The 13,929-nt window shown below is 38.3% G+C and overlaps 2 protein-coding genes across 3 annotated transcripts; one reads left to right on the top strand and one right to left on the bottom strand.

Moving 5' to 3' along the window:
• The first annotated feature begins 780 nt into the window (after nt 1–780).
• On the top strand, nt 781–3,103 carry myl7 (myosin, light chain 7, regulatory). Its single transcript, XM_074639276.1, has 7 exons — nt 781–1,017; nt 1,168–1,269; nt 2,108–2,183; nt 2,297–2,401; nt 2,483–2,561; nt 2,674–2,722; nt 2,802–3,103. The coding sequence occupies exons 1-7, from the start codon at nt 796–798 to the stop codon at nt 2,904–2,906; spliced, it is 738 nt and encodes a 245-aa protein (XP_074495377.1). The 5' UTR covers nt 781–795; the 3' UTR covers nt 2,907–3,103.
• A 1,742-nt stretch (nt 3,104–4,845) lies between these two features.
• agpat9l (1-acylglycerol-3-phosphate O-acyltransferase 9, like) lies at nt 4,846–13,547 on the bottom strand. 2 transcript variants are annotated; one of them, XR_012594338.1, is made up of 15 exons: nt 13,422–13,547; nt 12,867–13,062; nt 12,692–12,758; nt 11,361–11,509; nt 11,115–11,260; nt 9,979–10,053; nt 9,779–9,868; nt 9,606–9,699; nt 9,398–9,513; nt 9,036–9,091; nt 8,724–8,809; nt 8,505–8,633; nt 8,283–8,362; nt 6,126–6,354; nt 4,846–5,022 (listed from the first exon to the last, which is right to left on the bottom strand). XR_012594338.1 is itself a non-coding variant. In XM_074639248.1 (14 exons), exons 2-14 carry the CDS (start codon nt 13,008–13,010, stop codon nt 6,246–6,248), a joined length of 1,341 nt encoding a protein of 446 aa, XP_074495349.1. In that variant the 5' UTR covers nt 13,011–13,062; nt 13,422–13,496; the 3' UTR covers nt 4,846–6,245. The 2 variants fall into 2 exon arrangements, 1 of the variants encoding a protein (XP_074495349.1); XM_074639248.1 differs by having other exon boundaries at nt 4,846–6,354; nt 13,422–13,496.
• Nucleotides 13,548–13,929: the final 382 nt, after the last annotated feature.

Genomic DNA, 13,929 nt, shown 5'->3' with positions numbered 1-13,929 from the left:
GTTTTTTTTTATTGACAAATATGACTATTTTGATAATCGTTTTGAGTCATTTTTTAAGAAAACAAAGTCCAAATTCTCTGATTCCAGCGTCTTAAATGTGAATATTTTCTGGTTTCTTTACTCCTTTATGACAAACTGAATATCTTTGAGTTGTGGACAAAACAAGACATTTGAGGACGTCACCTTGGGCTTTGGGGAAACACTGATCGACATTTTTCACCATTTTCTGACATTTTAAAGACCAAACAACTAATCGATCGGTCGAGAAAATAATCGACAATGAAAATAATCTTTAGTTGCAGCCACAGCTGAAATGAATTAGCAGATGTTTTTTTTAGGTTATGTGAACCTGTAAACAAATCTTGAAGTTGTGACTTATTGTCACATCTGAACAGGAAACTGCTGTCCAAAGTAAATCAAGACACATTTTAAGTGTTGTCCCTACTTATTTCACTTGGTCCTAGATAATACAACAGCTGCTATATTTTAAGTGGGTTTTATTTGATCACAGTCTTTTCATTTTCATTTAAACAGTTTTAAAAAGGTATGAAATACAAATTGAATAGTCCCTCTGTCCTTGGGAGACCCCTGAGCTCATCATATCTCATTTGCTGGAGTAACAGGAAATCATTATATTTGTCGTAAATGTAGCATTGCACAATGTTGTTACTGAAGTCCTGATAATAGTGCACATAAAACATACATTAAAGTTACAAGCACGGCTTCATTTGACCTCTAAGGTGCAATGTTATTTGGTTTAGTGACTGTCAATCGTCAGAGGTCACTTTCCCCCGTATGCTCTCTCTTCGTATCTCTATTTTCCAGCCCAGAGGAATCCTGCATGGCTGCTTCACCTCTTATCAGGTCCCTTCAGTGACACACAGAGAGCAGCGATGGCCATGTAAGGGACTGAGCTGCCCACCACAGGCTATTATAGGAGGGCAGAAGATAAGACGGGCCGTACATAAAACCCACCCCAGCATCCCACCTCGGCTGGGTCTCCATCATTCAGACATGGTAAGTCACTCATACTTTCAGTCAGTGATGATTTAAAAAGAGGATTCCTATTATCGTATGCAGGTTTTATTATTGTCTATTGCAGTTGTTTTGTATTCTTAGCAAAGATATACTTTTGTAAACTTAATGGGTTTGTGTTGATCTTCTCAGGCGAGTAAGAAGGCGTCCAATAAGAGACAGAGGGGAGCACAGAAGTCTTGCTCCAACGTCTTCTCCATGTTTGAGCAGTCCCAGATACAGGAGTTCAAAGAGGTACAGTACTGCATCTCGTCCTGCCTTCACACAGCAGCTCCATTTTAAACTTCTCTTGGAGGACATTTGTGTAGGAACCTGTGATTTTGTGATTTTCAAATCCATGCAAGGAAAGGGAAACAGGGAGAAGGAATTGATAGAAATGTTTGGAGCGGCCTTATAAACAAACTGCATGGATGAAAAGTACATGCCCAATGCAAACCATTTTATTTCATGCAAGAGAGATTAAAAATGTAGAAGAATTTTGAGTTAATAGATTCTCTAAAGCTTTTATTCATTTTTGCACAACCTACATTTTGTTAATTTCAACCAGAAACAATGAAAATAGAATAAATGTTTCACATTTTTAAGTTAATTTGTTTATATCCAGAAAAAAGTGTACACCTCAGCTGCCGTAATTACCTTTGGCTATTTTTAGCAAACAGCTTATTGTACAAGAAGCCCTATAAAAGATCATTGCAACAACTCCTTACTTCAATTTTCAACAATAATGAATAATGTAGAAGTTCACTTGCATTAAATAAAATTCTGAAGCACCGATTGTAAAGAGGAAATTTTACATTTACTATTCATTAATAATGGTTTGTCCGACTAAATCCACCTCTTTTGGACTCTTGTCAGTGAAAAGGAAGAAAAGCCTTAAATGCAACTCATCTGGTTATTAAGGACGAAATGATTATTGTGAACTGTGCCGGGTGAAATATAGCTCCTCTTCAGTATTTCTATCATTTAAATGAATGCTAATCAGCCTGCATACACTTGTGAAAACTTGTAAATCAAAAGAAAAATGTTTCAAATATGTGCCTATTTCATATTTTGTTGGTGTTTTATCCTGCAGGCTTTTGGTTGCATTGACCAAGACAGAGACGGTGTTATCAAAAAACAGGACCTGAAGCAGACCTATGGACAACTGGGTATTCACTTCTTTATCTTTTTAATCTATTAATGTATACCTAAAAATAAAAAAGGCTCTACTGATATAACCTGCTTTTGATATATTTGTTTAAATTGTGTGTTTGTGTACAAGGGAAGCTTAACGTGAACGATGAGGAGCTCGATGAGATGTTGAACGAGGGGAAGGGTCCCATCAACTTCACCGTCTTCCTGACTCTTTTTGGGGAGAAACTCAACGGTGAGAGCTTCTCTCGGATATTCAAAAAATTATTTGACATTTATTTAATGAACTTTTAGAAGATGATTTGTTTTCCTCCAGGCACCGATCCTGAAGACACCATACTCGCTGCCTTCAAACTTTTTGACCCCAATGGGACGGGCTTTGTTAACAAGGATGAGTAAGATACATTTTATTCAATATTTTTCACATTATTCATATTTGTCATATTAGCTGTAACATTACTGTATTATATTTATCCTTTTACATTGTTTTGTGTCTTGTTTATCCAGGTTTAAACGGTTACTGATGAACCAGGCTGATAAATTCACAGCAGAGGAGGTTTGTGTTTTCTATCTGTATACTGACAGACTCTCAAACTGTTCTTTAAGATAATCATTGTCACTTGATAAACCTCCAGGTGGATCAGGCCTTCCTTCTCGCTCCCATCGACCCGACTGGCAACATCGACTACAAGTCGCTCTGCTACACCATCACGCACGGAGACGAGAAGGAGGAATCCTAACCAGGACTGTAGTCAGGTCACATCAGGTCATCTGAACATGCAGATAACTGTTTTTAAACTGACTGGTTCTCATTCAGAAACATTAATGATTGGTGGAATAATGTTGTAATATCTGATTCATTCAATCTCAGCTGTCTAACTGGTGTGTTTTTTCATTTGTTTGTATGCTATTGAGAATAAAGTTTACCTCAAATGCTCGTTTTGTTAAGCAACACTGTATATGGAATAAGACTAAAGTCCTGCTGTGATCCAAAAGGAAAAATTCTGAACATCACACACAGAAAAAGTCCTTTCGGTGATTCTTTCAATAAATAAACTAAATTTAACTCAACTTATCAGGAAATATGTAACTTGAGTCAGAATCTTATCCACACACTACACAAAATTACATTCAAAGTAAAGGAAAATTATATAAAGACAGGAGAGGATTAGAGAGAGGTTTAACACCTAATTTAGGTGAATATAATATTTTTGCTTCAGCTTATGAATAATTGTCAGTAGTCATTTTTGTTCCTCTGTATATTGAGAGATGACATGATGAAACATAAACAAAAAAAAACCCAAAATAAAATAAAATAACATAAAATAAAATAACATAAAACAAAAAAAATAAAATAAAATAAAATAAAATAAAACAAAATAAAATAAAACAAAACAAAATAAAATAAAATAAAATAAAACAAAATAAAACAAAACAAAACAAAACAAAACAAAATAAAATAAAATAAAATAAAATAAAATAAAATAAAATAAAATAAAATAAAATAAAACAAAATAAAACAAAACAAAACAAAATAAAATAAAATAAAATAAAGCTAAAGTACAGAAGATGTCAGCGGTCCCATCCCATTCACAGAGGCCTCACTGCTGCTCCATTCTTTGGCGACACTGTTGCCATGGATACAACAACAAACACCTACATAAACTCCACGGCCACATTTTGCTGCTCACACAGCAAACAGCCAGTCAACATCAGGAGGACCAGGAGGAGTGTGTGAAATACTGCAGGGCCAGCTCCACCTTTAGCACATCTGCAACAAGCAGAGCTTGAGCTGGATTTCTGAAATCAGAAGATCTAGTGGCAGAGATGCCTATTGCATCTGGAGCTGCAGGCAGGGTGGATGTAGGAGTAGATAACAGCATGACATGGACTCCAGATGGACTGAGGAGGGGGACCAAACCTGCCAACAGGAACTGTGACTCCTATCTGCAAAGGTGGGTACAATACTGGACTGACATGTAACGAGTTTAACCTTCGAATTTAATATATAAGTTACTCTTTTCAGTACACAGAACAGAGAATTGTCTGCATTATTTACATTCAATTCACATTATAGGGATGTCAATACCGGAAATACAACATTTTTAGTTGTAAATTTGGTTCTATCGTGTTTCTTTTACTGATAAAAGCACTAAATAGAAAATGTAGCAGTGCTGCAGGCCAAATCTGTAAAATTGTAACTGTTAAATTGCAGGTAATATATTCATACATTTTGTGTAGAATGGGTATATATCACCTCCAATTCGTTTAGTCCAACTGCAGATGTTATACTGTAAAACCAACCTGCTGACACCAGTGCATGCAGATGTAATCTGGAGACACACTCATTCTCCAGTTTTCCAGCAGTTCATTAGATAATGGACACGACCCAAACACAGTTTAAATAAAACAATCAGTACAGTGAAGTGAAAGTTAATAGTACTTAAGCTCCGTGCAGAAAGCATTAATATACAGTATCTTGTACAAAACAATCTATAAATGTCTGTTAATAGTTGTTTTTTCCTCTTTCCTAAACTCCGCTTTCCCGCCTTGTAGCCTTATTAAAGTGACAAAAACTAACATAACTAATTAAATATAAAAGCATAGCCCATAAGAATCACAGGATATGTAGTTTGATAATGCAGAAACCATCGTATTCATTGAGGCAAAACCAGAAGATTTATCACAGAGCAGTTTTATTGCTGAGAGATGAAAGCAGCTTCATTTAAACACTGCTGGTCTGAATCAACAGCAACCTGTTTGTCATCTGAACTGTGCAGAGGGAGACACAGATGTGAGGCACTAATCAGGCTCATAAATATTTCACTGAACCGTTTGTTTCTGCCGGCTGGTTCACTAAAAGGAAGAAGAGACAGGAAGTCACATGTTAAAGAAAGCTCTGGCTGCGCTCCACAACACATATAGACTCAGCTGAGTTTCTTGGCATGTAAACTTATTTTCATCGTGTATATTTGCAGATATGAGGAACTCAAACAGAGGAAGATTAACAAACGTAACCTGTTACAGGTGAGTACTGACATCAAGTAGAGGCTCTTATCTGACTGGTTTAAAGGCACAATGTGATTATGTTTGTTGTTACACAGGTTGTCCAGGTCAACACAGATCCACAGAGTGATGAGAAGGATGGTGAGAACAATTTGAAGCAAAATAAATATCAGGATTGATTCTGATTCAACTTTTAATAGCCAAACATCCTTCTTTAATTTGCTTTAAGGAGCCAAAGAGGTGAACCCAGAGAAAAGTGTCAGCAGTGAGGAGCACACTTCAGGAAACAGTGGACAGAAATCCAAAAAGTCTCAGCTGTGTGTTGTCCTTTGAGACCATCACATCTCATGTGGACATTTAATGAACTATCTTTCACACTCAACATCATCATCATGTATTATTTAAGTGCCAAACCCTTGTGGTACTTGTGATCCTTTGCAGTTGTGTGAAAAAAAAGGGTGAGGGGTCAAACGTTACCAAAAGCATCGTGCAAAAACGTTCCTTTTTGAACCACTAAAACCTATCAGTGTTAAATTAAATAACAGAAGAGTGTTCAAACAGGTTAAGTGATGTTTAATGTGTGCGTATCAGTGTTAATGATGTTGCAGTACAACGCTGCAAGAATATTTAAATGCTTAAATCACCGTTGTGTCTCAGAATCTGTTATATGAATTAAATAATGTGTCATGTTATGTTATAAAACAGTACAACTACAAAATACCTCCAGGTTCTTTTTGCATATTGCAAATTGTAAACTAAAATTTATTTTAAAAAACAACGAACAGCACATGAATGAGTCGACTGAGTGTGAGACATTCATGCATTACATTCAATCACAACAGTTTCTTCAGCAGCAGTAGTACAGAGAGAGCTTTCCCTTTTCACCGTATGCTCCTCATAAAGTTCAATATTGCACTTGTGTATTCTGAGACTTTCCATCCTTTTAGCTGTACCTGAGGTTTCACAGTGTGTTTAATAGTCCACTTGGGGCAGTATCAGGTCCAGCTGACGGGAGCGTACTGGAGGAGAGAGGTCTGTTTCCAGTGTATATTCTCCACAGGGCTGGGGTCATCTCAGTCACTGTTGCTGCTGCTGTCGTCTCCCACCACCATGTCGCTGTACTGCTTCTGCTGCTCCTCTTTGAACGACTCCTTCACCTTTCCTCTCTTCAGACCTCCATCCCTGCAGAGGCAGCCACGTGGAGACAGGATAAAACTGATGAGAGTGGTGCTAATCATTTAAAGCTTCAGTAGGCAGAATGTTTTTGGCATCATTGGGCAAAGAATTCCATAATAACCTTTCAGCATATTGTCATTCAAGTGTTCTGAGAGATAACTAGACTTCTGCACCTCCTCATGAGACTTTAACCAATCACAGGTCATTTCAGAGAGAAAGAGCGTTCCTATTGGCTGTGCTCCGGCTGGTGGGCGGTGCTTGGTATTTCCTCAACTTGATCTCAACATCAACACACAAACTTTCTCATTTTACAGCTAAACAGCACACTACAAGATGTTTCTGAGAACATTTGAGGTGAGAAATAGGCATTACAGTAACAGAATATTGATTCATATTTGATCAGCGCTGCCTAGTTTGACCGTTTGATCGGAGTTTTCTTGCTCAGAGAAGGCAAGACTCTAGCTCGGCTTTGATTGGTTGTTTTCCTCCGGTCTGTGAAATCTCGCAGATGCCATTAGGAGCACCGGAGCACACAGAGACACATGATTTTTTTCTGATTACCTGTCTCATGCACTACTGTCATGATATATTGACCGTTTTATAAGAATATATTTTTTTAATCATATTTCCTCCATTTCTACTCGCTGCTGCTTTAACCACATCTGTTTGATGTCAATGAATATCACTGTTGAGCTAAAAAATAACTGTTTTTTGGTGCTTTTCATGTTTGACATTCACTTAAAGGATCGCATGTGGATGTTATCATTCCTTTGGAAACCTTTTCAAAAAGCCATTAGGTGAATTTATAACCTAAAGGGTGGGTCCATCTGCGTGCTTTCCCGTTTTGTTTTTTTTCAAATAGAAACGCCCACAAAGCAGTGACGTAGGTTACCAAAATGTGCTAATCAATAAGGTAATGGGATTAAGAAGTTGATGCATTAATAATGTAAGGTAATTTATGTACCTCTTGTTTATTATTTCTAATTGTGGTAAGCATGGCAATATATTGATTTCATTTGTTTATTGTGCAGAAAAGACATCATACATTATCCATCCTTCATCCTCCACCCATTATCCTCACTGAATAAATGGTTAAATGGCTCTTGGATCCTGGTGTTTTAATGTGCATACCAGCTAGAAGTTCTATGGTCCAGTCAACTGATACTCCCAACACAGGAGTTGTTGGTCTACGGCTGCATCGATCGTTTAGTTTCTTTCTGTTATTGTGACTTTCGGATCCGAACTAACGTGACGTCCACACAGCAGTACATTGCTATGGTACAACTATGTAAGCATTATGCCTGCCCGATATGAGGAAAATCTGCGATGTGCAATAACATTGTTCAATATTGCGATGACGATATGACTTGCGATAAATAAACAAATATTGAAGCGTGCATATTGGCTATATATATATTTTAAATATAACTAGGCTAAATGTTGTTTCTAAAGAAGCAACAGTAATGTTTACAAAAGCATAGTCACCATATAAACTCATTAATATCTCACTGGAAACAATCTAACATGTTAATAAAATAAATCCTGACATGAAAATACTGAGTGAAGCTTAGAACGACGGAAGAACAGACATCAGTCAGCATCAGTCCTACTACAGTCATTAGCCTCAGAGCCTGTTTAATACCTGGTTCCAATAATCATCCCTAAATATAATGTTTTTTCTTATTCATTGCGTTTGCGATGTGTTTATCGCGCATGTTCATATCGCGATGCCGATGAAAATACGACTTATCGGTCAGCCCTAGTGTGTACAGTATGTGTGTTAAAACACTATTCTTAATCACAGATTAAGCCTAGACCTGGACTAAACTCTTCATATAAAAGTCCTCACAGAACAAGTCAGAAAGAGAAGAAAAATATTCCAGAACAAATAAATAAAAATCAACTGATAAAAAAGTAAAGCTTTTGCATCTTACCACTGTAGATCTACCAGCCCTCCCTGATGAGCGATGGCCGACTTTACTCTGTTGGCAAACTGGACAGCATCTTCCCCCTCCTGCCATTTTTGAATGAACAACAAAGTTAGTCGACCGTGATGTGTGTACATATGGTGAGGGTGGTGGAGGTGGCACCTGTGGGCTGTACACGTGGCTTTATGCATGCGTGTGCTCACGTGTTTTGCCACATGTCATACACACCTGCTGGTGCATGGCCGGCAGGTACCAGACATTACAGACGAGGGCCCAGCTGGTCATCATCCTCAGCAGGTAGCTGACCATGCTGTACTTGGAACTGTTCCAGAAAGCATCGCCAAACTTTGGGTCATACTGAGGACAGTGAAAAAAAGAAATACATTGAAATATGTGAGGCCAGAAAACCTGTGAATGGATCTGGACAGACAGACTGGAATAAAGTACCTTAATGGCTACTGGATATATCGTCGCTCCAATTTCAAAACTTCCCTTTTTAAACATCATGACAGATGTGTTGTTGACACATGTTCCTGTTGGAAACCAGACATCGGGAGATTAAAGGGGACAGAGTTGTGTGAGCTCTGTCCAAACCCACATGAAATAGCTGCTCATTTGTCACCGACCGAGTGGCCAGACTGCCACCAGGCTCTGGGCTAAAATAACAACACTTACTGAGTCTTATCTTTGATGATACAAAGACAAACATAAAGCTGCTGTGGATAAAGTAACTCTATCTCTCTACGTGGTCACACTCACCCTCTGGAAATATCAATATGGGAAGCTTTGTCTTGTCGTTCACATGATCCGTCAACCTGGAAGCAACACAGAGAGGTAATGGAAACCCTGACTGACTATATAAATATCTACATAGAGTTTTCTTTGGGACAATACATCAAACATCTGGAAGGAGTGTCTGTGATATTATGAGAGTCCAAACTGTATGAGTCACTGTTCGACTTTCCAAAACATATCTGTTCTTGTTTGGAAACTCTGCAGGTTTTTTTTACTGCCAGGAAAATGCCAACATCTCTTTAGTGCCAGAGCGGCCACAGAGAGAAAATACAGGCGAGAAAGACGTGCAAGGACAAGCCTGAAGAGACGTGCTGGGGTTGACTGACCTTTTGGTCACTAGATGGCGATCTTTCATCTCTGCTCGCTCAAACCAGACATGAGGACACGACCTCACCATGGCTCTCTGGCAGACTCCCATCAAACCTCCGTGTATCTGACCCACCTGGTAATCACATTATGACAGTTATGGCATGATTTAGCATGAAAAATGACCTTATTAGTGCAGAAATGTTAGAATAAAATATGTTTTTGTACCATGGCGTAACACCCATCGTTGCAGAGAATCACAATGTCAATAGGAGAGGTGTGATTGGCAACGCAGATTCCTCCTTTTTGGGGTTTATTCTCCCTGTTGAAGACATGAAGTCAGTATCAGATCCTGATGTGATCTGTTAGACAGTCACATGGTGGTGAGGAGGCTCACTGACCTGTTGTGATAGCAGATGGTGGCAGAGAGTCCTCGAGCACAGATCCTGTAGCACATCACATGGACCCACTCACTCAGCCAGAACTTCATCCTGAAAACACACAAAGAAGCATGAATGAGGAGGGAACCGTCTCCATGTGAGAAAAGAAGTTAGATATGGAATATATTGATGTTATTGGTGTGGTTAGAATTCGTGGTCACCTCCAGTTTGGAAGTAATCCAACTGCAGATGTTCCTATGACCAGCCAGGTGAGGCCGATGCACGCCAGAGTTATCCTGCAGAAAGTGGAACACGTTTATTCCTCAATTTTACGCGTGATAAAATACTGAATACTCGGACAAAAATTAAATAGGTCTATGATGTTTTAAGTTTAAGGTGAAAACTAACTTAACTCATTAACTGAAATTTAAATTTAAGCCTTCACAGACATACAATAAGCATCATCTGATAGCAGGTTGTTAGAGAAATACGTTGAACAGAGACAAATATCCACAAGTTTTGGTGCAACAGGTGAACGGCAAAATCATTGGTAAAGAACAAACTGGTCAAGCTTTGAACTACAGTAGGGGTGTTGCGATATACCAGTATTGACGATAACTGTGATATTAAAAAAATTGGAAAAGTGGATTTCTTTCTTTTCTTTATTTGTTACATCAATGCAGAAAATAAAGAAGGCCGCCCACTGATGTTTATTTATTAATTTATTTATTTATTTATTTTAACCCTACAGAAGATGGGTGCCATATGGCCTATGCCTTAAGCCGGCCCTGAATGAAATATTGATATCATGTTGATAATACACACATGATTATATCCTGTTGGCAGATGTTAGGCCTTGTACATGTTTTGTTTATCAGTTCATACTGTCGTTGCCTTTTCACTATCCATTAGTGCAATTGTTCTTTTTGTACGCTTTTTGTACAGTTGTGGTTACAGACTGTCTCTCCACCTCCCTACACTCATATTTTGAGTGTAATTCATTTGCTAAAAAACAGACAAAACGCACAATAAACAAAGTTAAAGATGAATTTGACTGATTTAAATTTTCTATAGATATCGCGATAAAATAGTTATTGTGAATTCTTTTGGCCACGATAATCGTGCAGTGAAAATCTGATATTTTGACAGCCCTACTTTGAACATAATAACAGATTCTAATTTTGCATTTTTATGATTTTGCATTTCCATGACTTGCTTTTTTCAATGTCAGCTTTTACATAATGTTTAAACCTCCACCCACTGAGGTCTGACTCACTCTTTGGAGGGCAACACTGCATTTGCATCACTATATCTTAACTTTGCAGTAAGCAGCAGACTCTATTGAGTGTCTGTGTACCTGAGCGGGGCGAGGATGCAGTATCTCACAAAGATGCCGAGGCCGTAGACCAGCGTTAGCTTCAGACTGATATACTTGAAATCAATGTTGGTGCGAGTCAGTAAGTTCCACGACACCAGCTCCTCTGAAGAGAACCGCTGGGTCACCTAAATTCAGAATGAAATCAAAAATCAGACTAGCACAACACGTCCACTTATTACCATTTACATGACAAACTGTGTTCTTGCTAATAAAGTAGAAATGTACCTCATCCTCTACGATGCTCTCAATGCCTCTCCGGGTGAAATAGAAGCTGTCACTAAGTGTAAAATCACCGCCCACTGGTGGTTTGGGACGACTGAGTCTGAGCTCCTCAAAATTTTTCTCCATAGAGCCGTCTTCCCTCTGTATGAGACCTGACACACACACACACAGAGTGAAAAACAATCATCTGATAGGAAGCGTTATCTTAGCAGTCATCTGGAAGTAAAGTCAGCCTCGCCATATCTTATCAGATAGTGTTGATAGTGTCAGAAGACAAAACTGTTTCCAGCCAACAGAAGAGAAATAATCAAAGTTCAATCAGGGACGTGTTTCTTGGAAGGACATACCATTCTGTACCTTGGCAAGAATTATATAAAAACACAAAGCTAAAATAAATGATTAAAATAAATCAAAGCATATTCACTTCAGAGGAGAAAGAAAAAAATCAACAGCAACACTGCTCCACATACAGATGTACAACATATGCCATTTGGCAAACAAAGCATCTGCAAATTTCAACATGAAATACTGGCACCAATACAGTAAGAGAACAGATGAGATGGGTGCATTAAGTTAGTCTTAGCCAACAAAATGTGTTGCATATCTTTTGATCTGAAATACATAATATTAACACAAGAACTGAGCTGTCTTAAGCAATGAATGCTGCACTGCCTGGGATCTAACAACAGGTCTCAGAACAGTTAAGAGTCGGCCTCCACGTTATCTGATATCTCAGAAGGCAAAGTCCAAAACTGGAACTCTGCATTCAATATTCAATCCAAACTTTGAGAACAATGTCGGCCTTATCTCTGTTTATGAAGGACATTCACTTCTTGCATTCATCGCCCAACTTTAAAAATGTAACACTGACATACTTTGGACTTTGCAGAGGCCACATTTTGCTGACATAACGTCTTACAGCGGCGTGGAGGGGGGGTATAACCTCCTAGGAGACTTAGCGACTGATAAAGAGTTGAGTAATTGTGAGATGGGCAGAGTTCCAACAGCAACTTCACCTTGTTTCCTGTATCATAAGAGGAGGTGCCAGACGGTGACTGCTCTGTACATAGGACAATGTCCTGACATTAAAGGTCACAGTCATCACTTAAGAAATGCATCTGTATGCAGAAACACTGTGCTTTTTCACATCTGGGCGATATCATTGCAACATGCCTGCCCAGACATGTAATAAAATGTGTGATGAAATCCAGAACTGCAGCTCAACGCATATGTCACCAAACTCCCGTCTTTCACAATAAAGGATATGACAACAGCTTTTCTTAGTAGAGCACCCTTACCACAGCATGTTTCCATACACACAGTTTTTTACTCACCATTAGATGCAGAAGCATTAAGTGTTTGTTCATCTGCAAAGACTTTCTGTATCTTCAGAGTGGCCCACTGTAGAGGAGGACAGACAAGAGGAGGCACATTCATGGACCAGTGGATGAGAATCAGAGCATCTGCACAGCTTAAAGCACATTTGCAAGGAACATAACAATATAGTACCTCTAATGTTTTGACCAGGATGTTCATGTAGGTCTCAGAAATGCCCAGTGAGAAGCCAAACATGGCTGGGAACATGATGAGGCTGATCATGATGTACAGCCAGATCTTCAGCGCCCAGAGGGCCGATGCCCAGAAATCCTCCATCTCCACCTTATATTCCCTTAAAGAGCAGCTGTCGCTCAGATGTAGTGCAGTCCTGTTTGTGTGGAGAATGTGTTATATATTTGCACTATTTTCACCAAAATAATAGGGAAACAATCCCCTGTGAACATATGAAGGTCAAACAAAATCACAATGACATTGGAAACAAACTAGTGTAAATAAAAGTTCATTTAATCAGGAGAGGTCATAGTACACAGCACTGACAGAGCACAGGCACACTGACGATCAGTAACACATGTTTTCCTGCCAATATAAACAAATCCATAAATAACCAAACTATGTCAGGACTCCTCTATACTTAGATTGTTTACTAAGATTACATTAGTTCTGTTAGTTTTCTATGAATATCAGCGCCTTTATTCACAAGATAGAGACAACAGGAGCTCATCTTACCTGTCAGACCTGAATCCATGTCCTTCTTCCTTCCTGAAGAATAATAACTCAAAGGACTGAAGCCCGGAGAGGAAACACGCCCATTTACTACTAGAACAAAGTTCACAGAGCGGCAGCCCAGCAGCGCCTCCTGTGGTCACACAGGGAAGCGCAGACACGTGGCTCATTATTCAGGTTTGGTGTGGAAATACTTACAAATAAAATATTATTTTATTTTTAATATTCTGCAGGTCTCCCTCAATGAGATTACCTTCAAAAATAAAGCGTATGATAATAAAATATTAGGAAATAAATACAAAATGAGAGCGAGTTGGTTCATTCTTGACCCTGGAAATTATTACAAGGTCTACTTATTTGTTTTTTTCTTGTTTACTTTACTGTTTCTTTATTTAATTTTTTTTTAAATTTTGAAAAATAAAAAAATATTTATTTTTTTCAATTTTCAATTTAATTTTTTTTTTCAATTTTCAATTTAAATTTTTTTTTCAATTTAAATTTTTAAAAATTT

Source organism: Sebastes fasciatus, chromosome 6 (genome assembly GCF_043250625.1).
Source record: "Sebastes fasciatus isolate fSebFas1 chromosome 6, fSebFas1.pri, whole genome shotgun sequence".
Classification (NCBI taxonomy): Eukaryota; Metazoa; Chordata; class Actinopteri; order Perciformes; family Sebastidae; genus Sebastes; species Sebastes fasciatus.
The sequence above is the reverse complement of the archived record's forward strand: the minus strand, read 5'-3'. Positions and strand labels throughout refer to the sequence as shown.